Source organism: Mytilus galloprovincialis, chromosome 13 (genome assembly GCF_965363235.1).
Source record: "Mytilus galloprovincialis chromosome 13, xbMytGall1.hap1.1, whole genome shotgun sequence".
Lineage (NCBI taxonomy): Eukaryota > Metazoa > Mollusca > Bivalvia > Mytilida > Mytilidae > Mytilus > Mytilus galloprovincialis.
This window is the reverse complement of record NC_134850.1, coordinates 4,889,716-4,916,743: the sequence shown is the minus strand read 5'-3', so window position 1 is coordinate 4,916,743 and position 27,028 is coordinate 4,889,716. Positions and strand designations below refer to the sequence as shown.

The window sequence follows — 27,028 nt, the reverse complement described above, 5'->3', positions numbered from 1 at the left end:
TCTTTACTATTAGTTTAACTTATTTGCTTGTCATGATCTGTACAGTTGTATTATAATTCTGACAATACATCAATATACTGCTGCTCGTTAGATTGAAAGTCAATGTGGAATGTTTATAAAAATGATGAAATTCAATATTTACAAGGTGTGACAACAGATGATGAGGGGAATGTGTATGTGACTAATTCGAGTACAAACACTGTAATAGTTGTATCTGATGATGAACATTATAAAGAACTTCTTACTGAATCAAATGGATTGAATGAGCCGTTTGGAATTTATTTTGACAAAACTGAAAATATTCTGCTTGTTTGTAATGAAAGAGACGGAAATGCATTTCTTTTTGACGTGTTAAAGAAATTAACATAAATAAACATAAATAATTCTTTCAGACAATGAGTTGATTCAAACTCGGATCTATTTGTGCATTTAGTCATTCGAAATATTTTGTATTAAATTTTGTTTTCTTTACTATCAATCTAACTTAAATGAATTTCATTTTATGTACAGAAAAACATAATTAATTATATACATGATATACACATTTGTTATGTACATGTTTTGGGGAAAATTAACACTTTTATTTCATGTGTGACAAAAGGGTAACTTGATATGGAAATTTAAAGAAATATTACAATTGCTTTATTGATTAACACCAATTGATAGTTGAAGACTAAAAAAAATTATTTTAAAAAATATATTTCATGATATCTTTTAAACCATATATCACTAGTTTAATAGGAAATTTTAATATAAGTCATATGTATGTCCTCAATAATTTTTATTCGAAACATATACTGATGTAATGGTTGTAAACAAATTCGAAATAAATTACACATCGTATTATGTCGTTTGGTTGCTGTATATTGGGCGATAAACGCTTTAATTTCATCTATGACAACAAATCAATTTTATAATAAATTTAGAGAAATGTAACAAAGACATAATGTTCTTTGATTTACATCCACTTTCTGTTTCAGAGAAAACCATGACTCAAGATAGACTTCATCATATCCTTGAAAACTTTTTTTAAATTTAAGTCATATGTGTCTCCTTATTTATTTGTCGGATGTGTAGTTTGCAAATTAAAATCAGAGCAAATTCTCAATTTTTTGGTGTCGTCGGGTTGCTTGTCTTATGGACTGATACTTCTTTTTCTTTCATTTGTGTGGTATGAGGGTGTGGATGGGGTTCTTCATTTTTTTTATTCGTTATACTGTTTGTTCATTATTTTCTATACTTTATCATGGTTTATATTGTAGCACCTCATTATTCCCTATTTGTTAGTAAAAAATGGCGTGGCTCTGTACTTAAACATCCTGTCATTGTGTTATTGTTCTATTATACATTTTGTATTTTTGTCTTTTATTATTGCTAATAACGTTGCGCACGATATTGGTGTCACTTTGGAAATATGGGTTAGAAGGCGGGTTATTCAAATTCAAGCTCTTATCCTATACAATAAATATCCATGTTATGCGTATCATTTGAAAGGAAATAAACCACAGAAATCAATAACATAGATGATTTTGTGCTTTGTCTATTTTTTAATGAAAAACTTTGCTCATTTCGATGCCTATAACGTCATTTCAAGGGTGTCCCGCTGTTACAATTTTGTTTTATGTGAGTCTTTAAAATCCCAGTGCGGATTCATTAGTAAGTAGAATGGTTAAAATTTTTACAATTGTTTCGTATACATTTAACTTTAAATGAAGTAACAGACGTTTTAAGCTGTAAGAGAAGGTAGATCGTCAAAAGAGTTTAAATAAAAAAGAGAAAAAAATGTCCCAATTAGCTGCCCAACCCGTAAAGGAGTAGATCCAGTAAGACCCCTTTTTGGCCCCAAAATATAGCAGTTTTACAAAATTGTTAAAATGTAAACTTTTAGTTATTTATTGGACAGTAGAATGCTTCTGCTACATAAATATGGGCTGTTTTTGACAATACAATGCACATATATCGGGTACTAGCACCATTAAGTCATGCTAAATTACTGAAATCATCACAATTCTAGCATTTTAGTTAAGTTTTAGACAGTTTTCGTGTGAAACGAAAGTGGTTGCATTCGTGTTCATCCTTGATATTGAAATGTAAGTTGTATTTTATGATAATACATAACATATACAAAGGTTGAGGATGAACACGGATGCGGCCACTTTCATTTTTGACAAAAATCATCTGAAAAGTGACATTTTTCGGCATATTTGGTAATTTTTTTATATTTGAGCTTGAATCTGGTTGTTTTTAATGACTATATCAGTTAAAATCTTTCACATAAATTGTTTGATTCAAATGAAATAGACACTTAAGTGTTTAAAAAGTGGTCAAAATCTTTTGTAAGATGAACTTGAAATTTGAGGCCAAAATCGATCCTTACCGGACCTACTCCTTTTTTTTTCTTTCTTCACTTTCATAAGATATAACGGACGAAAATGGATTTTAATAATATTAGAAAAATTATACATGTCCCGAAGAAGCTATCTGAAGTCATCATTATGTAACTGCGGTCTAATTTTAAAAACATCGTCATTTTCCCCGTGTCCAAAAAGATGTCCCGATGGACAAAATAACAGCACGTATTTCTTTTTAAACATGATGCACATTTTATAAAGTTTTTTTAGTTAGAGATTTTTGAAATAATGTTATATTTAACATTTTCCATAAAATCGGGATTGATGTTAAGATTGTGGATTATACGTTAAAATAAATAATATGAATTAAAATGTAATTATAAGTCACTGTTTAATTTTCTTTTTAAATAAAACCAAATTCTGGGACTTTTATATTAAAGTTAGTATAATAGGCCTAGGATTAAAGTAATGATAAAATAAGATTATGAAAAGAAAAATAGCTTGTGATATACTACCTTCATCTTTCACATAATCAAAGACAAATCAAGAAGCATTTGAATATTAACGTTAATTGAGGGAGCGAAATTACCAAATTACAACAAACAGAATAAACGTGTAATTGGGGAAAAGAGACAGAAACAAGAAACGAAATATCTATTATTTCACTAGCAAAGATAGGAGACGTCTCCTGGCAGAAAGAACATTCATTTGCTTAATTTTAAGAAATAGAAGAAACTGATTGTTGAAGGCCGTAAAGTGACCTATAGTTGTTAATTGTTGTGTCAGTGTGATCTCTTATGGAGAGTTGTCTCATTGGCAATCATACCACATCTTCTTTTTATATATTTAAATCATTTTACAAGACATCAAATTGTCATTTTGTGCTATTGTTGCAGGCAATTCTTCGCAAAAATTAAAAAATGTTCATGTATCTAAAATTTTGTTTTAATTCAATGGATTTTTGCGTTTGCACCGGCTTGAAAAAATAAAACCATATAAAGAAGCAACTTCGAACATCTCTTTACTTTAAGCGGCATTTTCACATGAGTAGAATATAAGGGTCAACGTTTGAAACTTTCTGTTGAACAACGTCAAAATCGTCGTTTTATTAGGAACGTCGTGTAACGCTGAGTGGCACCAATACCGTGCGTAACGTCAATATGCTTTGTCTATATATGCCTTATTGTGTTCCTCTGTTACATATTACGTGGCTTTGTACTTTGTACTAGTATTGTGTTACTGTCCATGGGGTTTAAAAAATATAATCACAAAAAGAGGTTTGTGTTTTTTTTTTTCTTTTCTTGTTCTTTTAGTTTGCACTCATGTTTATTTGTCTCAAGATAATTAGTAAGACTTACGTAGAACTTATAAGGACGTCTGCGTTATTTTCACAACATTATGTGCGCGTTAATTCTTTTGTTGTTCGCTTGACACCCCAAAACACCTATGAAGCAAGTGCGTGTTTGCGTTTCCGGATAATTGGTTCTTTCATCACTCAGAAAACACCACAGCAAAATGTCAAAGTAGTCACATATGTCATATCGTTTCCCTTAGATTTTCTGAAACATTATGTTTAATATCTAAGAAGTATTTGCCACTGAAAATTAAGGAGAAACAATATCAATCCGTTATGTTTGATTCAAAGCAAAACTGGTACTGCTATCAGAAATGCTATCAGATTTATATGAGGTACCAGGATTATAATTTAGTACGCCAGACGCGCGTTTCGTCTACATAAGACTCATCAGTGACGCTCAGATCAAAATAGTTACGAAGCCAAACAAGTACAAAGTTAAGAGCATTGAGGACCAAAAATTCCAAAATGTTGTGCAAAATACGGGTAAGGTAATATATTCCTGGGATAAGAAAATTCAAAGTTTTGTAACAGGATATTTATAATACTTTTTTCAGCCAGCTTGTGCACTAGGAAAATTAAGTGCTGCTTTAATAAATGAGATATGAGGTACATGTCAATGAGACAGCAATCCAACTACAAAAATAACAATGTCAATGAAACAGAAATCTAGCTACAAAAATAACAGAAAGACATCTAGAGGTAGACGTGTTTATTCGTCACCAATACGGAGACAGGTGTCATAAAAATTATGTCATGTAAGTGCTATCAGATTTATATATATATTTTTTTTTCAGCTAGTAGTGTACACGGAAAATTAAGTGTCAACGTATATTTGTTCCGCCTAACAGAAGTTCCACTGGAAACTTTGTTATAAACAATGTCATAATATCTATTCCCGTTGGAACAAATTTTCTATACCATTTATTCCGTTATGAACATATACAGTAATATTTATTCCAGTGGAAATAATATTCCAGAATAGTTTTTCCATTTGAAACTTATATTGTGTAGGAACTTCCATTTTGTGACAATAGAAGGATAATTAGATGTTGGACATACATGTACGTCACTGGAACAGCAGCCCAAGGACAGGAATAACAAAACAAATTCGTGATACATATAGTCTTCGCGGATAAATAGACTGGTGACCAAACATATGTCTCACTCTTAATTGTCTCGATTCCATGAAAGACAAAAATAAATACCACAGAAGCAATCAAAGATCTACTGTTAACACTTTAAGTTAATTCTCTGAATAATGGAGGAGGCACATTACGTCGATATAATATACATGTGTACGACAACGTTCCTGACATGGGATACTCACAAAATGTAACGGGATTAGACGAAAGATTTGTTTCGCCACCCCCTCTTAACTTACTAGAAATATGAGACTAGTTGCAAACGTATATAATACGTACACAAACTAACTAACCAGAGTTTTGCCAAAACCTTCTCTGAGGAAATTTTACAAATTGTGTACTATATATGGCTTTCAAATCTTTTACATCGTATTCTAACCTCTGAAAGATTTGGCTTGTTTTGTCTCGTATTGCGTATAGAGATTTTTGTTCTTTTACCTTTTACATTGTTTTGTGTATTGACATTCTCTTTTTAGAAAAAAGGGGGAGGGGAAGGTGCCGTGAAATATATTTTTCTAATAATAAACATCAGCTATAGAATGTGATAATGTTTCAATGTTAAATAGGTAAACAGAGTAGATGACTGTACATTTTATATCACAGTGGTAAATAGGTAAACAGAGTAGATGACTGTACATTTTTACGAAAGCCGAGAAGGATCATTCAAAATTCATAATTCAAAACTCAAAATTCTCACATCAAAAATTCCGATTTCGATTCCCGCCGTTTCTTTGTCACGTAGTCTCTGTGACTCAAATTACCTCTGTGAAGAATGACTGCTGGTTTAGATGTTATATAGTTTATTATAATATTAAGACATGTATACTTATTTATTAATTGAAGTAATGAATAATAATTAGAAAAAGGCTAAACAAAATTAGCCAACAATTACCAAAATAAAATTGGATGAATAGGACTCTTTGAAAAACGGTTTCCACTCAACACTACTTTGATAAGTTTTAATAAAAGAAACAGGAGCATTTTTTTGCAAAATATAAATAACCAATACTTTTTTGATATAGAAATATTTTACTGTTTATTTGTGTACACAGAAAATTAATGACGCAAGGCTTATTTGGCAAATGGCTAGTTTTATTATCGACTCCTAGGAATTGAACGATGGACACTTAGGGCGTGAATTTTTCTTGCTACCTGATTGGAAGATATTACGAGACGTGAATAATCAAAATTTATTGATTGGTTAGAACAATCCAAACCTAGTAAATGTCCTTCAATCCCGTAGAGTATCGGATTTGTCGTCTCTTTTTTTAGCAATTAGATTTTACACAGGTAATATTTATCTATACGAGCACAGAAATCTGGACCATTCTTAGTTCGAAACTGGACAAGATGCTACTGGAAGATTTATAAGATTCATTGGTCGAAACAACAAGACGTTCAAAGGTGGTTTAGGTGATTCACGGCTGGATAACAAAGATATCAAACACAATGCAAGAGGTAAGTGTATACGTATTTAAATTACTTAAAAAAAACATTTTTTTAAAACGTCAATTAGCATATCACGTTTTGTGTATTTTTGAAACAAAAAGAATGACAAAGCCGTGACAATTTGTTTCAGGCTAAATCGTATAAACTTGTAGAAATCTGAAGACTCCCATATTAAAAGCACGTGGTTGTCTTTTATTTTCACTTTGTCTGTCCGTCCCTCAAAATTAAGTTATTGTGGGCGCTTCATCTCAAGAACCCCTCGAGCAAGACAGGACGGGGTTGATGACTGGCCTATATCATTTTCTGAATCTTCAGCTGTTTCCCATAAAATATTTAAAATTTTGCCGGTTGGACCCTTTATAACTAATCAGTTGAGTTTTCTAGTTTTTACATTAATTTTAAACTTATTAATCAATACCACTTGTTATTTCTTTCTGTTTCTATACATGCAACATAAGTTTAGCGGAGGAAAATACATTTTAAAGTTCATAATTCTTCTTTTGCAGGACCAAGATGCATAGTTGACTTCCATGAAACATACTTGAAGGCAATTGGATCTGGCGTATTTTATCGCAAACCACTTATTTCTGATGTCCAAGATAAACATCGCTACGGAAAGTCCGCGTTAGGAGTGAACAAGTTGAATGGTTTAATGCGTGAAATGTGTGAAAAGGGGGGCTTGGTTGGCAATTTTACCAACTACTCGGGAAAAAGAACATGTGCCACTGCGCTATATCAAGCAGGAATAGATGAGCAACAGATTATCGAAAGGACTGGACACCGCTCTACGAAAGGCGTTCGAACATACAAGACCGCTAACAGTAACATTCAAAAGCGAGTATCGGATGTCTTGAACCCTCCGTCCGATCGTGATATGAATGAGTTTCCAGGAATCCGTTCTAACCAAAACTGCTGTGGCCGAACCGTTTGAAAGGAGTTTGAACAAGAAACAATGCTTGGGTGATATCACAAATACATGCCGTTTGAATGATTCTGGTGCCGTTACATTCTCAAATTGTAACTTTTAATTTTCAATGAATTAATATGTTGCCGAGTTAATTATTAACGGACTTAACTTTGAATTTGTTTCATTTAATGTAAAGCATAACGTTGGGATTTTATGTATTTTCACGTGAACGTATAAATTACAGTACTAGTAATTAAAATTTCATTTTTTCATTTCAGTTTTTGCTATTTTCCGAGATATTCCCTGCGAGGTTCTACACAAGAGTTTAATTTTAGTGCGAATCTTAGAAAAAAAAACACATTATTTATGTATGTGCCTGTCCCAAGTCAAAAGCCTGTAATTCATTGGTTGTCGTTTGTTTATGTGTTACATATTTGTTTTTCGTTCATTTTTTGTCGAGCCTGCAACTTTTGTTGCAGAAAGCTCGACATAGGGATAGTGATCCGGCGGCGGCGGTGGCGGTGTTAGCTCACTTCTTAAAAGCTATATATTTTAGAAGGTGGAAGACCTGGATGCTTCATTTTTTGTATATAGATGCCTCATGTTACGAAGTTTCCGTCAGTCACATGTCCATTGTCCTTGACCTCATTTTTATGGTTCAGTGACCACTTGAAAAAAAAGTTCAGATTTTTTGCAATGTTAAATTTTCTCTTACTGTAAGTAATAGGATAACTATATTTAGTATGTGCGTACCTTGCAAGGTCCTCATGCCCGTCAGACAGTTTTCACTTGACCTCAACCTCATTTCATGGATCAGTCAACAAGGTTAAGTTTTAGTGGTCAAGTCCATATCTCAGATACTATAAGCAATAGGTCTAGTATATTCGGTGTATGGAAAGACTGTACGGTGTACATGTCCAACTGGCAGGTGTCATCTGACCTTGACCTCATTTTCATGGTTCAGTGGTTATAGTTAAGTTTTTGTGTTTTGGTCTGTTTTTCTCATACTTTATGCAATAAGTTTACTATATTTGTTGTATGGAATGATTGTAAGGTGTACATGTCTAGCGGGCAGATGTCATCTGACCTTGACCTCATTTTCATCGTTCAGTGGTCAAAGTTAAGTTTTTGAGTTTTGGTCTTTTTATCTAATACTATATGTCATAGGTCTACTATATTTTGTGTATAGCAATATTTTATGATCAATATGTCAGTCGTGCAGGTTTTATTTGACCTTGACCTGGTTTTCAAGGTTCATTGCTCAGTGTTAAGTTTTTGTGTTTTGGTCTATTTTCTTAAACAATAAGCATAGGTCAACTATATTTATTGTATGGAAGCATTGTTAGCTGTACATGTCTGCCTGGCATATGGTTCAACTGACCTTGACCTCATTTTCATGATTCATGTAAAGTCTATGTGACAGTCGTAATAAAGCTTTAGATTTAGGAGTATCAACATAATATCAATGATTAGTAAAGAAGGCGAGACATTTCTGTGTGTGCACTCTTGTTTACATAAATAAGGCCGTTAGTTTTCTCGTTTGAATTGTTTTACATTGTCTTATCGGGCCTATTATAGCTGATTATGCGGTATGGGCTTTGCTCATTGTTGAAGGCCGTACGGTGACCTATAGTTGTTAATGTCTGTCATTTTGGTCTTTTGTGGATAGTTGTCTCATTGGCAATCATACAACATCTTCTTTTTTATACACACTATTCTCGTCTTTCAAGTAAAAGAAGTTTACAATTCCCAGGGAAATCCTGTAACAAAAACAACATTGGGAACAGAAAAAAACGAGGGACAAATAAAAAAAACAATTTAAAAAATACAAAGACAAAGAAGTTATAAATAATTTGTTTATGTAAAAAAGAGGTGGAGCCTTAATGTGCACTTTCAGTGAAGTTAATGCACTGCTTTTTGGCTCCTCCCATCAATGGTTTTCTAATGGGAGATTGTTGAATAATCCTACGACAGTGCAATAACGTTCAAATCGGGAAGTTAATGCACTCCTTTCCAAAACATCAGATTTTAAAGCACACAAAAGATCAAAGAAATTAGTAAAAATCGTATTACAACATAATTTGTGTACTGTTTCGTAGGGGACTTTTGTCCTAAACACACATATTTTTGCAATTCTAAATGTTTCCTATAGACATTCCAGTTTGTTTAGTTTATATACTAGAAAAATCTCATTTTTTTCTGAATTGGTGAACCATTTTTTATCGATAAAGATTAGACCGTTCTTCACATATGAAGGTACAACTCATGTTACGTAGTGGACATTTTGATGCGTTTCGTAGTTGACAAAACCGTTTCGTAGTGGACAAAAAGTTTCGTAGTTGACATCAACCCTATTCTATGTTAATAAGAACATAATAAAAATTACATGAAACTAACCTTTGTTATTTGCTTTGCACGAATATAATTGAAAAAAGACTGCATGGTAGTGGTAGTGTCCACTACGAAACGTTTTTCTCCCAAACTTGTTTCGTAGGGGACGTATTCACATATTTTTTTTTTTTTTCACAACCCCTATATTGCAATAGTAACAAGACTGACTGTATTCATCAAAGCGTTATTGAGCTGTACACTGATATGTTTTTCATAATTTTAAAACCAGTTACTGAAAGAGATTTGACCCGTTTCGTATTGGACATTTACAAAAATACGGTATCGCTCTGGTCCATTTAATGTGCTCAATTTTTCTCACCAACAGTTAAATTGCCGTTATAAAAGCATCACTTCTTTTGTAAGACCCTAATGTTTATATCTCTTGCAAAAAAAAAAAAAAATACATTGATTTCATAAAACTGTTTATAAGCAAGTTTTAATGACTTCGTTTCGTAGTGGACATTGTGTTAGGGACACACCTTCTAAAGTAAAAAATCCTATGTTCAAAGCTGTTTATAAAAATATGTTGGCTCTAAACATACTTTTGAATTATTAAAGAACCTATATTAAGTAAAATTAATATTTTTTTCTACATTTTTTTACGATATTTTAGAGTATGAATGTTGAACAGGCGGTCTAGGGACATGCCATTTTGGTTGTTTTGGACCATTCAGGAATCAATATCTTATCAATCCCTCTAAAAAATAAACTGTTTCTTTGCTTAAAAATGTTATATCTAATTCAATGTACTGACTGCACAAAAAAATAACTTGCAAAGATCAAACACATTTTTTTAAAGTGGCTGGGACAAGAAAGTACGTTTTTATTGAAAAACGCCCATATATTACAGTTAGTAGTTATTGTGCCACAAAATTAATATAAAAATAAACAATTACACAGATTTCTCAAGTTATAAACCAAGGCAGTTGCTAATTCACAACTTTTAAAATTTTAGTATCAAAACAAGCTAGCCTGAAAGCCTAAAACTTTCAGGCTAGCTTGTCTTTGATACTAAAATTTTTGGCGAGACTAAGGTGTGCTGTTTCCGGTGTCGAATTCACTTATGCAAGAGTTTGTGAGTATGTCATTCAATTGACAATCACTAGTGGTGGGTCAGTAAAATTTGGTATGCAGTTGTATTAGAATTATAATATCTTATTTCCACGGAAAATATTTGGCTCCACCTCCTCATGTACGGTTTTGACTTTTAAACTTTTGCATAGTTTACAAGTAATGTTTAAATTCGTGTTTTGGTTTGTCGACAGGGAACTATACTCGTGATAAGCCAATAATATTTAGTATGTAGTTTTATAAGCATTGACATCCAATTTCCACCATGGTTAAATGTACATGTATTTGACCCTGCACCTTTAGTCATTATTTACTTACTTTATGAAAGAGACCAAATAGACGCAGAAATTAACTACTGTAGGTCACATTATGGCCTTCAACAATGAGTAAAGTCCATACCACATAGTCCGCGATAAAAGGCCCCGAAAAGGCAAAACAATACAAACTAGAAAACTCCCGGCCTAATTTATGAGGGTAGTAATGGGGGTACCTTCATGATGAATAACGGTAAAATTTCTTGCCAATGACGTTAACGGTAATTTTTGATGCATGACGATAAAACGTACACTTTTAAACGATAAAAAATTTTACTGATTTTGTCGAATCACGTTAACCCCCCCCCCCCCCTCCCTCCCTCCAATATAACGGTAACGATAATTATTTCAGACATCTGACGAATCACGGTAAAATTTTAACCAATTTGACGCTAACGGTGGCTGAAATTGGCCGTTTGACGCCTGACGGTAAAGGACATTACTATCCTTATATATGTACAAAGAATGAACGAAAAACAAGTATGTAACACATAAACAAACGACAACCACTGAATAACAGGCTCATGACTAAGGACAGGCACATACATTGGTAATATTTTGCATAGTTTACATGTTGCCATTTTTATATCAGGATTTTCATTATTACAAAAAAAGGAGACATATCTTTCTCTATACATTTTATTCTAAAAGTTATATAATATCATATATTATGGTATGGTTACCGATGAGGCAACCATCTACCGGAGATATGTAATGCTATTGTGGAATTTAAATATGGCTTCTATAAATATTCTTTCGAAATATTTGATTGTTTAGCCATGTAACTCAGTCATGGTTCATTGACTTTGAATGTTTGCATAACTTGTGTAAAATGTTAAGGTATTGCTATTTTGATTTCAACATTTGCATAATCAAAATAACAAAAAGGCGAGACATATCTCTGTAATAACAGTTTATGTGAATAATCAGGCCGTTGTTTTTTTTTATTATTAAATCATTTATATTGTGTCATGGCGGAGCTTTTTAAAACTGGTATGGGGTTTTCTCAATATTGAAGTTCGTACGGTTGCCTATGACTGCTTTTATACATCTACTGCATTTGAACTTTGGTGGATAGTTCTCTCATAATGATTGGCAATCATACCACATCTCATTATTCATTCTTAAAATAAAAAGGAAAATGTTAATACATACATCTATTAATAAAACATATTGTATAAAACTGTACAAAATATACATAACGACAAAACAATAACAAACATTCAAAAAGGGGAAGGGGTGTCGGAGGCGTCCTGATCCCGAAATCGCAGACTTAAAAACATTAAATTCCGAGGTCCCGAACTTAAAGAAATTTAAATCCCGACATCGCTAAATTCGAAAAAAGAATTCCCGGATCCCAAAAGGATCAATCCCGAGATAAAAACACCCGATCCTGACGTCCCCAAAAAGTTCATGTTCCCCCTCATTCAAGCAACAACTGAATCAAGTCTGTGGTAACTTTGTCGACGACGATAGGTCAGCAATGAATTGCGAATAACGGGATCTAAAAGGCAAAATAAAATACATGAGAAGAAAGCCTGTGAAGAATCTCCGAAGCACTGAATATAGAAAAAGATTTTGTCAAACGTTGCATAATTTTCGAGTTGGTCTTTGGTATGATGTTTATACATTGCAACACCAAATCTTATTGTTCCCCATATCCTCAGAACATAGATTACTAGCCACAGTGTCAAATAATTCTCATCTGATGGTCTGAGGTTGTCGGATAAATCCATAAAACTCAACCGAGTTTGTTTTCGTTCTTTTCTCTAAGAAAACAGAAAATATAAAAAAATATGCATTGATTAAGCTTAATATATACAAAACAAGTAGACGACAGAATAAATTATTGCGTATTTTTTAATGAATTTTAATGCACATAGGACGACGTTATATACCTGAGTAACAGTATCTTTGACAGAAGAAACTTCTGGTATTGAAATAAAACGATTCAAAAATTAGAGTTGTCTCCCTTGTTTGGAGAAAAATGCAGAATGTGTTGTACAAAAATTCCAAAATCAAATCACGTATTTGTGTTATATAATTGGTATAAAAATGGAGATGTGGTTTGATTACCAAAGAACATTTTAAAAATATTCCAAAGATTGCGCTTTTCTCACTTGCTATACTTTGAAAGATTATATCTTCATAGGATAGCTTTTCCAGTCGAAACTGCCCTTCTGTGAAAATATATAAAATAATCAAAACGATTGAAATATGTGTTCGTTGGTGCTCAGCAATGATGATCCAGATTATGCTGAGATTTATTTTTTCCAAAATTCAGGTTTGATCGAGTCTAAACGATTCCATGATCATAAATTGATGAACCAAAATTGACCAGCACGCAACACAAAGATAATATATAACTTCCGTCCCTATTGTGTTACTCTTGATCCATTATATTAAGAAATATGGCGTACAACTGTATCAGGTTGGGAACTTGCAATCTATTGTGTATACTAATACATTACCAATATAAAAGTAAGGAGATGTGGTATGTTTGCCAATGAGACAAATATCCATAAACACCACAAAGATGTAAACCATTTAATATGAAAAGACGTGAGGTTAAATGAATTAACTTTTGTGAGCACTATCAAAAATTGTAAAGGTACAGGTATTTTACCTATTTATAACAAGATATATTATTTTTTTGCAAGATATTAACTTTATTAGCAACGAATATAGCATAGTTGTAATAACAGTACTTAAGCGTTGCCCTTTCAAAAAAGTTACGAATACTTATAATACAACAAACAAAAATCAAGCAAATATGGCAAAAAACAATAAACGACAACCACTGGAATGCATTTCCCTCTTGGCTTGGTGCAGGCACCTTTTACAGTTCGTTAACGGTGCACTGTTTGCATCCCGCCATATTATGTATGTATGTGTCTGTCCCATCATGTCATTCCGAGCCTTTTATATCTGACTACGCGGTTTGGGCTTTGCTCATTGTTGATGGCCGTGCCTGTAATGTCTCTATCGGACGATTATACATGATTTAACCAAAGGCATGGACAAATATATAACACCATTGAATGTACAATCTTTAATGCACACGTCCGGTCTTGCACATGTTAATACAGAAGAATTACAGATAAGCCACACAGCATCATACAATGTAAAGATAGATAACTCTTGTCTATTTATACTGTCGATATTACAATATACAGTACCGTGACCTATATTTGTTAATTTCTGTGTTATCTGGTATCTTGTGAAAGGTTGTCTCATTTGCCATCATACCTCATCTTCTTTTTATACATAAAGGATGGTGGCAGGGTTTAACACGAGTGTAAGTGCCCCTCCATCCAATAGCAATCAGTATATACATGTTAATTTTCTTATCAGGGGAAAAACGGACGAAAAAGTTATATATTATAATATATTATTCAAAAGTTTATATATACAAACAAATCATGTTTCTTTTATTGAAAAAAAAAGAGATTAATATTTCACCTTCTGTATCATATATCCCTTTAACAAGATATACGAAGCTCCAGTTAGAAGGTACATGAGTAGTTCCCAGCCTTTCCCCGTCACCATCATCCAGAAAAACTGTTCTGAAGGAGTAATGCATGCTGAGATCCAGCACCACAGACCACTGCCGACCCTGTAATCTTCACCTATAACGCCATGGACCATTGCTAGTATTACTATAACAACTGTAAACAGAAAATCAAAAAAGGTCTACTCGAGTATGATGTTGATTTTTTCAGTGATGTCAAACTTCCAATGACAAACATTAGAGGCGTATTCAAGATGATGACATCATGCTTTTATTTTTTTTAGTCTGAAGTGAACTTTTTAACATCCTGACTCACAAGGTAATGGTCCATGTTTGTGTCCTAGACACATTTTGTTACAAGTCTTTCAATCTGTGTTCTTCTCTGGGTTCTTAACGGAGAAATATCAGTCTGAATATTTGTTTTTCGTTCATTTTTATTTATAATTTCTCGTTTGAATTGTTTTACATTGTCATTTCGGGGCCTTTTATAGCTGACTATGCGGTATGGACTTTACTCATTGTTGAAGGCCGTACGCCTACGGTGACCTATAGTTGTTAATTTCTGTGTCATTTTGGTCTCGTGTGGAGAGTTGTCTCATTGGCAATCATACCTCATCTTCTTTTTTATATTAACGTTTTTTTTAACTCGTACAATCTCTTGCATTGAAGAAAATATGCTTTTATTGTAAGCTTCCATGGTATGCTACCATAAAACCACTTAGACAATAGATCTATTAAAAAGGAATATATGCGAATGTTACTTTTCGGGATTAAATTAATGAAATTGTAATTAGAAAATGATTCAATAATTGGGCGGAAGATAGTTAGGCTGAGAACGTAAAAACATAGACAAAAAAGGAAATCAGCAGTCAGAAAAATAAACGAAAATCAATAAAGACTTGTTCGCTAAGAATCTATTTACATATCAGCATATTAATAAAATTGAGAATGGAAATGGGGAATGTGTCATAGAGACAACAACCTGACCAAAGAGCAGATAACAGCCAAAGGCCACCTTTTCTCATGGTTTGTTTTATTCAAATAGAAATGGTTAACTTACATTGTGGGTTGTATTACTTTTTTTTTTAAAATCTATTCTAATTTGACTATCTATCAGGTTGCTTCCCTGTTAACATATACATGTAACAACCAAAAGCATCCTTGTGGAAAACCGACAAAAAATGATGAAATCTTTTGTTTTTTGTTTGCAAGACAGGTAACATGTTTTGCAAGTAAATTATAACATTGAACACAAAAAATTTTGTAGAAAAAAGAGCAATATATAATAATTATGGACAACAACTTGGCATTAAAATATAACTTGCGGTAAAATATTTAGTTTTTGATCAATGCCGAAAGCCATATTGTGACTTCGTGTTGAAGAACAGCAATGAAAGCGTTGTTCATTTGCGTTATAGGTTTCTCTCTTGTACAGTCATGTAGATATTTTGCGTCATACGCAATATCTTTTCTTTTCTCCTAAATCTTTTTACCGCCAATGAGTTATTCAGAAAACACAATATCTTTACTTAAAGGGAAACTTCGCAAAAAAATCAAAAATTGATATTAATATGTTCATTCTGTATAAAAATGCTCAAATTCATAGATATTAAAGTTTTATTCCGCTAGATAAGCGATCACCATCGATTTTAAATTTAGAGTATCAATTCTCTGCGTTCGGCCATTTTGTCTTCTTTCTCGATTAATAACAACGATATGTCTATAAACCACAAAGGAACAAAACGACAGTAACCGATGTAGTCGTAATTGCGTGTCGATATCTTGTCACTCGTACGGTTGTTTTATCCGACTAACTAACTTGATACGGAAAATATTCTGATCTTTTTTTAATTACCATGGTCTGTTGTTTTTAAACTGTTAATATTGGAATTAGGTAAAAAGTCAAAGTTGAAATCATTAATAAGTGTTCCGTGAAAATTGTTTCCGAAAATCTAATTTGTTCATAATTCTTTAAAGTAATAAACTTTTTTTTCAAATAAATTCTGATCTTCCCTCATCTGATCACCAGCATGGCTAAAGGTATTACTTCCAAAGGTATTGTGAGGGGTGTGAGGTGACACTTCCAGGTATTCAAGCGATTTCCTGTCGGGCTTGTAAGTTCAAGCATCGTTTCACTTCTGCAGGTATTGATTAGTGTACACGGCCGATAACTTATAACTTTCCATTTTGAACTATCAGATGTATAATATACAAGTCTGTCTTACTTGTCATTACTAAACTCATACGCTTGTTTATAAATAACATTTCTGGTGTAAAGAATATTATTCATAAAAATATAAATAATACCCCAAAAAATAAGATTTGATGAAATTAAAATCTATTTAAATATTTTTTCCAAGGGTGAATTTGGAAAAATGTAATATATACTCGTTGTCAATAGTGAAGGACAGAGTGGAACATAACATAAATATTGATTTAAAAAATGAACGCACTTGTCGACGATTCGTTTATACGACTGGATAGAAAGTTACGGAACTATTATAGCGCAATTTAAAATATATACATGTATACATTGAACATAAGAAACAAATATATATTTTGAATAAATTGGGGTAAAAGTTTTGTAAATAGACTAGTCCACGTATGCCAACAGTATGTAATCATCGAATGTCGAATATTGTATACCAAAAGAAGAAAAAGAAGAGAACCAATTTGATTTAAATACAGGTCGATGTATAACTTGCTTTGGATTATCGAAGTTGTGGACATAGTAAAATCACAGATTTATATTTCAATAAGATTGTTCTCGAACAAAGGAAGGAATTACTCATCACAATTGTTATATATGCCACTGGACGGACACTAATTATAAAAATAAATTGCTTGTCCGCTAAATAGGGGTATTCTTGTCAGATAAAAGACTTTTAGTTATATTAAAAAAATAGGGAAATATGACATTAAATTGGTTCTGTCTTTTTTTTTAAACATCGTTAAAAAGATGTGTGTCTAAGGTGGAATGTAGGACAGAAAGTCACAGACAAAAAGTCACGGACAAAAAGTCACAGGACAAAAAGTCACAATTCATTTTTCTGATTATTTTCTTTGAATAAAAAATGCTTATTTTTACAAAGTCATTTTTGCATTTTTCTTGAAGTATTGTATATTAACCAACTTTGTAAGCAAAATTTATCAAAAAAATATCAAAGATGATTAAATAATTGTTAAGAAAACAAAATGTCGAAGTAGATTGGCACTTAAATGGCTTCATGGTGCCAACAATTATGACCTTTGCATGATTAAAATTGATTAAATCTTTTTTTTTTCAAGTAAAATGATAAATTTCATTGACTTTAATATGAAATTATGTACTAAAAAGTAATATTTCAAGATATTTCTCTTGTATATTCAAACAATTGTCAAAAAATTATTTGTGACTTTTTGTCCTGTGACTTTTTGTCCTGTGACTTTCTGTCCGTTTACCTCTATGGTGAACGCCACAAGAACCCTGTAATACTAGTACGAGAGTATAGCATGTAAACATTCCTTCTCAATAATATGGTTGTATTGGAAATCTTTTCATACAGACTCATGGTCCGATATGCATGTAATATTTGCCACATGACGCCCATAATTCTTTCTACCATCATCATCTTATTCTTTAATATTGCTGTTAACATCGATGGTTCACACCCAAACAAAATGGGAGTGATGTACCTTCACAGCTTCTACGTGTTATAACTTGTGAATCTTAATATATAGACGAAATTTCGGTATTGAAATGAATCTACATCTCACAAACAGGATGTTTAAATAACGATTTTGAGTAAACCCCTAACGAACCAATATAAACGTATGGCAAGATATAACCATGATTGAAGGAATTTAGTTTTTGTCAGACGCAAGAACTCATCACTATCATAAACGTATACGTATATATGCATGCAGTTTCAAATATCAAGAACAAGCAGTCAATGTCGATAGTCCGTTTTCTAACCGTTCAGAGTTAGACGTGTCACTTGTTCATTCTTGGAAGCCTTCATATTCCCCGTCCAACGATTGGAACTCTTTCTGGTTGTGTTGACTATATATGCTTGTATGGTTATTCTGTCGTTCAAGTTATCTGTTCAACTGGTTGCATTTCCTCTCCTTTCCCAACAAACAAACTAACGAAACGCTACTAGTCTGCTTTCTCTGGAGCTCATCCTCAATGGCGCTTATACGTCAGGAAACTTACATGTATACTAATAATGATTTCAAGAACAACGATGTAGGGACGAACTATTCTAATTTCGTCAATATCAGTTATGCATGACTAAAATATAAGTTTTATTACAACAACTGTATTTGGTCTCGAATGTATGTTAACTAATTAATGTGTTTTTATAGACTAGCTCAAATCCTCATCCAAATAATATAATCTATATGTATAAATAATCGTTTCCTACCACACAGAGATTTAATGCCAAGCGGTAGACATATTTTAGGTACTACATGATTAAGTAATTAAATGAACAATATTATTGATAACAATAATAAATCATTAATGTGCAAAGATTAAAAAACAACAGTAGTTTTTCTTTATTTGTACGTATTATATTCAGCTTCGGTAGAGTTATCTTCAAATAGTTTCAGATATTAATTATTACATGGGTTTCAAAAGTCTAAATGTAAGTATTCTCGTACATTTGTTTGCCTAATAAAGACAATCAAAATGCTTTGGTAAAGCTATTTCTAATTTCTAAGTTCCCCTTTTTATGAGACATAAATCAAGGACAAGAGGTGTATATCATTTCATTCTGACACATGAATTAAGTTTCCCGTCTTTAACCGAAAATTGTTTATTTCTTAGTAAATTAATTTATTTGAATTTAAATAAATAATAGCACCAAATATAATTAAATAATTCCACGGCGATCTATTTTCATTTGTCACCAACTTGAATATGTATTTTAAATGTGTGTATTAAATGCTCCCTTGTTTTATAATCCACTGATCCGAATAGACAGTCACATCTGGCAAGGTGTGTCCTAGAGGCGTGGTTAACATGATACCGAAGTGCCAATAACAATTTACCTTTCAACAAGCCATCTACGAGTTTTGCCACAGAACCGTGAATACACACATCGTAAAAAACCTAGTCATAGCAGAGACAGTAAAAGGTCAATAAGAGTACACCAACATATTGTCTTTACAGATTATTGTACTTTAATTTGTTCACCTTATCAGTCCGAAAATGCATTAATTAAAGATAAATTTATAACATTTTGTGTTGTCTAAAAATTAATTTGAATATATACGTTTAACATAGAAAATTTATCTCATGAATATGTACAATTGCACGTCTGTGCGTTTTATCTTCTTATTATCGGCTGGTTTTTAGATAAAGCAGAAGTCATCGACGCGCTTACGATTACGTTAAAATATGATTAAAAACCAAGACTTTTAATGATTGTATTTTAAATCCCGGCATGCAAAAACCAGGAGAAAACGTCACGACCTACAGGAAGTTGTTAATATTTTTCATTGGTTATTGAATTTCTCCTTTATTACTGCAATTATAGCGATAAAATTTGTGAATATATATATTATGTCATAATGAACATATTTAAACCATTATAAGTAAAAAATCTCGAATTTTCCCTTTAATAATCGGAAAGTATATAGTTCATTTTTATTTCCTACGTAACATAAATCGGCGACCTTGGGTTTTCTTCCTGCTTCTATAATAAAACTCGCACAAATGTGTTTTCCGAAGTGTTAAATGATCAAAATACAATAATCTGATTTTGGTCATTAAAAACGATTAAATTATAAAAAAAATGAAGATTTAAAAAAGAAGATGTGGTATAATTGCCACTTTGACAACTCTCCACAAAAGACCAAATGACACAGAAATTAACCCATATACGGCCTTCAACGATGAGCAAAGCATAATAGTATACTTACGAGGCACTCCCCATGCTACACCATGAACACATAGCCTCAATGTGAAATAATGTTCCCTCGTTTTGAAAACAACATTCGTTAGCAAATGGAATGCAATGATTGTAGTCCAGAAGAATGAACATAAGTTTGCCCAAGTTTGGACACTGCCATGAATCAGACAAAGGTAATCACATTCTGTACTAGGGCAGGCAAGTTCTATTATTTCTGATTTTCCGTATTTTACGGCGTACCGAACGTTACCAACAGTGGAACTTATCGCCATGATGAAATCAGATATAGTTAAACATACTAGTAACTTTCTTGTCTCGTTCCTAGCCTCATCGACCAAACTAAATGTAATAAAGATAAACAACGCTCCAACTATCGATAACGGTGCTGATATGAGAGTTAGTACGAGCGGAAGCGTGTCGTAAGGATCCTGGTAAATATTCTTATATATAACAGTAGAATTCTCATTTCCCATTTTGACAAATGGTTAGAATCTTTAAATACGTACTAGTAGTGGTGTACAAAGTAAGCACTTGTAATAATGATAATTATGATCAAATCCAAACTTACACAATTTGGTGGTGCGATAACAGAGGCGGAATTTACAGAACATGTAACATGTAACCGGTTAGACAATATCCAGCTTCATTCAATTGACGAAGAAGAGAGTGTACTATTCATCTTATAATATTGATATATTCCAATAAAAACAATGTCGACTGAGTACCTGTCCTTGATTTAATTAGTCCTGGGTCAGGTGCCCGTAGGTTAAAAGAAAGAGAACTAGGAGTCCACTGTGTAAAGCAGAATCGTCATCGAAACACTAGTCATCTTTAAAATGTCGTTTTTCAGTACAAAAGTTGCTTGTTTGAAGTAGAGAGCACAATTGTTTCTAAATTGCGTAGCTCTCTAAAGTCGTTTAAAAATAAAAGTTGTAATTTCCAAAAAATCAAAATGATGACAATGAGGAAGATGCATCTATTAAATGACGGAAATTAACGAAAATGAACGGAAATCCATCCAGTCATGTATTGTTTTGCTATAACATTAGTATAGCACTTAATCATCAAAAAGAACTATAAAGTTTTTTAGTTTTTTTTTTAATTGTAAAACCTCCTCTCATTACGAAAATAAAATATATGGGAAAAGAAAGAGGAAGAAACCCTGATATTTTCAACATAATAAATACCAATAATTACATTAGACGTATGTTTCATTATAATACGTTATTCTGATTGGCTAACTGCACATCTCGCGTTATTCCTTAATCAACTTCATTACACAATAAAATTTATCATTCATGATGACACGAGGTCCCACAATAAAGTGCACAGATAATTTATAAAAAAAACTTGATAAATCGTGTTTTCATGATTCTAGCTAAAAAATGAAATTATAAGTATTGATTCGAATGCTTCTTTTTGTAACTTCATAGGGTTGGAAAAGCGTTGACCGTGTGCACATATTTAGAATGAAGCACTTCCGCACTTCATAAAAAATGTACTTAGGTCAACGCTTTAACACCCAAATGAAGCTACAAAAAGAAGCATTAAATTCTTAAATATTGTCAGCAAAGGTTCCGGGCTATTTGATAAGAAACTAGAGGCCTCGATCACCTTGGTCTATGTGAATATTAAACAATGGACACTCTCCAACAGTGAAGGCGAGAATAGAATTCAAGACAAAAATCTTTGATTTGTTGATTTTGCATTCTGATTATTTAGTCTGTTAATTTATGTCTCTTTCTTCTTTTAATTTAGTTTGGCTCAAAACACAAAAGAGGGTCAACAAAATTTTCATTTAAGTGACAGTCTACTATCTATCTTAAAAATTTGACTTGTTAGTAGATCTTGCTTGTGATTTAAAGTGTTTATTTATCTAAAATCATAAGTTTTTTTTTTTTCAAATATACCAAAAACGCAATCAAAATGGTAAAAAAAAATGTCATTGAAGGGCAATAACTCCTATAAGGTTTTCTCCAGATTGTCTTAATTGTAGATCTTGCCTTGTTAATAATTTTTGGTTATATAAGTTTCATCTATATTTTATCATTTAAAGATATAAGACAAACACGCAAAGGACAATAACACTAATAAGAAGTCGCCGGACGATTTTGACCTTGAGATTTATTTGTTGAACTTGTCTTGGTTATTTTTGCATGTGAAGTTTCTTTCTATCCATCGTAGTTTTCAAGAGAATAGGCAAAAATGAAAAATGGTAAAATTTGTCGTTCAAGGACAATCTATACTACTAAATGAATAGAGTTGAAATTGGCTTTCGCGTTTTTTCTTTCATATAAAATCCACGAATATTGTTTTAACCCATTAAGGGATCAGCGTAGTGTATTATGTGTTCATTTCAAGATCTTTTGCGGGTATTTGGGGGTTAAAAATTGGGAAAAGGCCAGTTCGGATCGTCTGTCCTTCAAAACGTTCGGCTCTGAAACTTACGTGCCTCATCATTTCCGTCATTGCACGTCTGCCAGGCTAAATTTTATTTCATTTCGTAGCAGATACGGTAGATATTGACCTTACACTGAAACCCTTTGTGATACACATTTCCTTGACGCTCTCAGCAATTTACATCCCAGCTCCTTTGTTCTAACAGGGGTGATCTGAGCCGGATCACTCCTACCAGATCACCCCAATTTAAGTTTCTTTGTTATGCATGCTTTCCTTTGTTCTGAAACATTTTGGCGGGAATGTCAAATCCAGTATCAAACTTATAATTAATTATACATAGAAGACTATCTATCAAAATTCACGTAGAAAAAATCCAGTGTATATGCTGGATTCGAACTCAAGACCTTAAGCATATCAAGCCACGACACATACCACTTAACCAGGACGACTGGATACGAACTGTAAGAAAATTAATATACTTAAAGGAAGCAAGATATTTTTATAACTGGGGCGAGTTTGCAGACCTTTATTCAGTGGGGTTTAAACCCTTTTCGTTAAATAAATGAGTTGTCAGACTGATTGTTCAATTTGATTTTACACTTTTTTTAAAGTTGGACGAGTCGGTCACAAGAGTGGGGCGATTTTTTTCATAAAGTGGCGATATAGTGTGGGCCGATTGGCCAGTGGGGCGAGTTGACATTGTTTGATATCTACTCATCGTGTTAGGGGGTCATAAAGGGTATACATCATATAGTAATATATAAAGTATATAATAATGGTTGTGTGGAGTTCTAAACGAGATTTTATGAATTGTAAATGGTTATTCGTCTAATCTAAAACAGCTGGGATGTAAAATAGTTATCCCATTCGGACTTGGTATGTCAGTGTAAGATCACCCTCTGGCCTCCGGCCATCGGGATGATCTTACACTGACACACCGCGTCCTTATGGGATAACTATTAATTAACAACATATTCAAACACGTCAAGACCTTTTCCTTCCGGGGACTTGCATCAATTTAACATGAAAAAGTGGGGGATTACTTCAGTTTTACCGAAGAGCGGCTGGCATGTGACCCACCCCCATTAATATATTATATGCATACTAGTAACATGTTCAGTCCACTCTTATATTTGGGTGGTTCTGAGCACGGTAACACCTGAAATCAGATGAGGATTGACATTACACTGAAACACACTGTAATACATATTACCTAGACGCTCTCGGCAATTTAACAACAGATTTTTATATGTTAAGAGCTTTTCCTTTCGTGAAACCGCAGCGATTCAACATGAAAAGGGTGGGGACTACTTCGTATTTGGTTCAAAAATGGGTACAGAACTGAGGCTGGAAAGTTAACCCCCTCCCCCTTCATATCAATGCATAAAATTATGAACCAAAGTATATTTCGCGGGTGTTTTCTAGTAACAGCTATATGAAGTTGTCTGACAGTTTTGACGTACATAGACAATTCGTAGAACTCCAGATTCAGAACATTTTTGCTGGGGTAAGATTTTCTTTATTTATAACGGTTTTCAAAATAAGAATTAGCCATGTCAGGTCATTGCTGTGTGCAAGTTTGGTTAAGTTTTGCCTGGTAGTTTCAGGAGAAGATTTTTGTAAAAGGGGACGACGACGGGCGACTACAACAGACGCTAAGTGATGAGGAAAACTCACGTGCGGGCCAATAAAAACTTTCAATCAATCATATCTATGGTAATATTACATTTTTTATCAAATCTACATCCATAACAGAAGCTTTTGAGGTGAATACTGACCGGCGGGAGCTAACCCAAAACACCATTTTTTAATCTGAAAAAATAAATAAATTTTGGCATGAAACCAAATGTCGCATTGCTTCGTTCGCCATTAGACTATGTCTGTGCTTTGTGTCTGTTTATATAAATTATTTAATTATAATTGGGTTTGATATCATTGCTTCGTAAATTTTACAGACTCCATCACGAGTTGGGTGACCGTTATGAAACATCCGTTTTACAGATGATAACGGATATTTCGTTATGTCGTAACCACAGCCTCGTTCCCTTTTCACGAATGTGACCAACCAAATTAGACTTATTACCAGGTTATTACTAACATGAGCAACGAAACGGGTACTGCATGTGAAGTAGGATCTGTTTACCATTCTGAATCACCTGATATCACCCCAGTTTTTGATAAGGTTCGTGTTGGTTAGTCGTTATTTTTTTGTGTTATGTTGTGTGTACTATTGTTGGTCTGTTTGTCCTTTTCTTTTTAGCTGTGGCGTTGTCAGTTATTTTCGATTTATGAGTTTGAATGTCCCTCTGGTATCGTTCGCCCCACTTCTATCATGAGAAGTGCCATTTAAACAGATCAAGATACGGATTTTAACTTGTAAACTATTCAAATGTTTCAGTCATAATGACATATCCGAGGGAGCGGAGCTAGAAGACGGAAAATATTCACAAAAGATTGCCATTGTTTTCATTTTTATTCAAACGTTTTTTTTTTATTAATGAGCTGACCATTTAAGTAAGTAGACATTGGTACAGGCAGATAACTCTTGAAATCAGTAACACGTTTGTAAAAGTCAAGTTTCATCAAAGTATTTTTAGCATTTATCTGAAACAGATTGCAAATAATCTATGTCGACTAGAAGTTTAGAATATTTTTATGAAAATGGTTGACACAAACGTAATGGTGATTTTAAGAGTTATTTCCCTTATCCCAGGTCTATCTCCGTAAGGTCACATTGATAAAGGAAGGTCCCATTTAAAAAAAAATTATATATAGAATAAAAAATGAGTGTAATGGTTCGGTAGTAGACTGTCCATAGTTACAGTCACTCTATATTATATCAGCTGTAACCATGATTATAACTGTTGATGACATCGCAAAAATGGATTGTAGGAAGTTGACTGACCCTGATCAGATAATCGCAGAGCTAGGAGTTGATGTAATGGTGTTTGAAAAGATGTTTTCATCTTCCTTTCTTTTATTACAGCGAAATAACTTGCCAAAAAATGTCTGCAGTGTTTTCCTCAATTTTGCGCTCATCATAAAATAGAAAATGAAATTTACAGAAAATCCGAACTGCCAACTTAATATCATTAACGAGTCACATAACTGGTCAAGAGTGTGACTGAATGACATCATTCCTGATCTGTTGATTGTCCATAAGTAAGTGAACATTTCCGAAAGTATAAATACCACAGATATAAATACCAATATGAAAGCAGACCGGCGAATCTTTGCTTTGGCCTTTGGGTTCTGAATTTTCATACTGTTTCTTTTAGCGTTCGGAGTTTTCAGAGTATTTCCCTTAGCGTTTTGAGTCGTCGTGCTGTTTTCTTCAACGTTCGGAATCTTTTTACTGTTTTTTTTCTAACGTTCGGAATCTGAATGTTTTTCCAAGAGTTCTTAGCTTCCAACAAATGTATATCGTGCTTAATATTATCACAAGCGTTATAATCATAAGACACATACCAATAAATGTTACGGAACCTTTTATATGACTATTTGGCGTATATTTAACCATACAGCAAACACCGTTCTTCCCTTCGAAAAAATATTCATTTTCTTTAATTGTACGCCATGTATTAAATCCAAGAACGGCAAGTACGAATGGACATATTGCTAACAGTATTGCCTTATTTCCTATATACTTCATAGTCCAGAGTTGAAGAGCAATTACCTTTTGAATGTTGAGCATAAACGTAAAACAACATGACATCATATGGAACACAGAAGAGGCCATTGATAGCGGCATCAATATAGTACATTTCGAGTATAGTTCCGGCCATATCCATCCGCCCAAAATTGAATCTTCAGCAATTATTAGTTCGTTAAAGTTAAATGCGTATCCAATCAGAAATGTTATTGGTGCTAGTATTGCTGTCAAAAAGTCTGAAGCGGCGAGTGATGACAACAGAATAGTTGATGGCGTTCTATTTTTAGGACGTAAAAATATTGCGATGATAAATATGTTGACTACTTGACATTCAAATGTCAAACAGAGCTGCATGATGGTTATCCATGCAGCTGGAATAAACGTTTCTCTCTGCTCACACACGTAGTCGTTTCCATAGTTACAGTCACACTTTAAATCATAACTTTGATTACTACTATTGCCCAGCATTGTAAAACGTTGTTTTTAAGAGTGAATTGGGAAGTCCCTAAAACACAATGTCAGATAACGCTCAGTCTAGACAGACCCGGAAAACCCCATCTTTATACCACTGGAACAAACGGAGTAT

The 27,028-nt window shown here is 33.1% G+C and overlaps 2 protein-coding genes across 2 annotated transcripts in view; one reads left to right on the top strand and one right to left on the bottom strand.

The window, feature by feature from the left end:
* Positions 1–27,028, top strand: part of LOC143056900 (uncharacterized) — a 438,790-nt gene that overhangs the window by 34,441 nt on the left and 377,321 nt on the right. The window lies entirely within an intron of this gene.
* LOC143056060 (G-protein coupled receptor 157-like) lies at positions 12,125–20,995 on the bottom strand. The gene is made up of 3 exons (XM_076229137.1): positions 20,401–20,995; positions 14,445–14,650; positions 12,125–12,751 (listed from the first exon to the last, which is right to left on the bottom strand). Exons 1-3 carry the CDS (start codon positions 20,861–20,863, stop codon positions 12,410–12,412), a joined length of 1,011 nt encoding a protein of 336 aa, XP_076085252.1. The 5' UTR covers positions 20,864–20,995; the 3' UTR covers positions 12,125–12,409.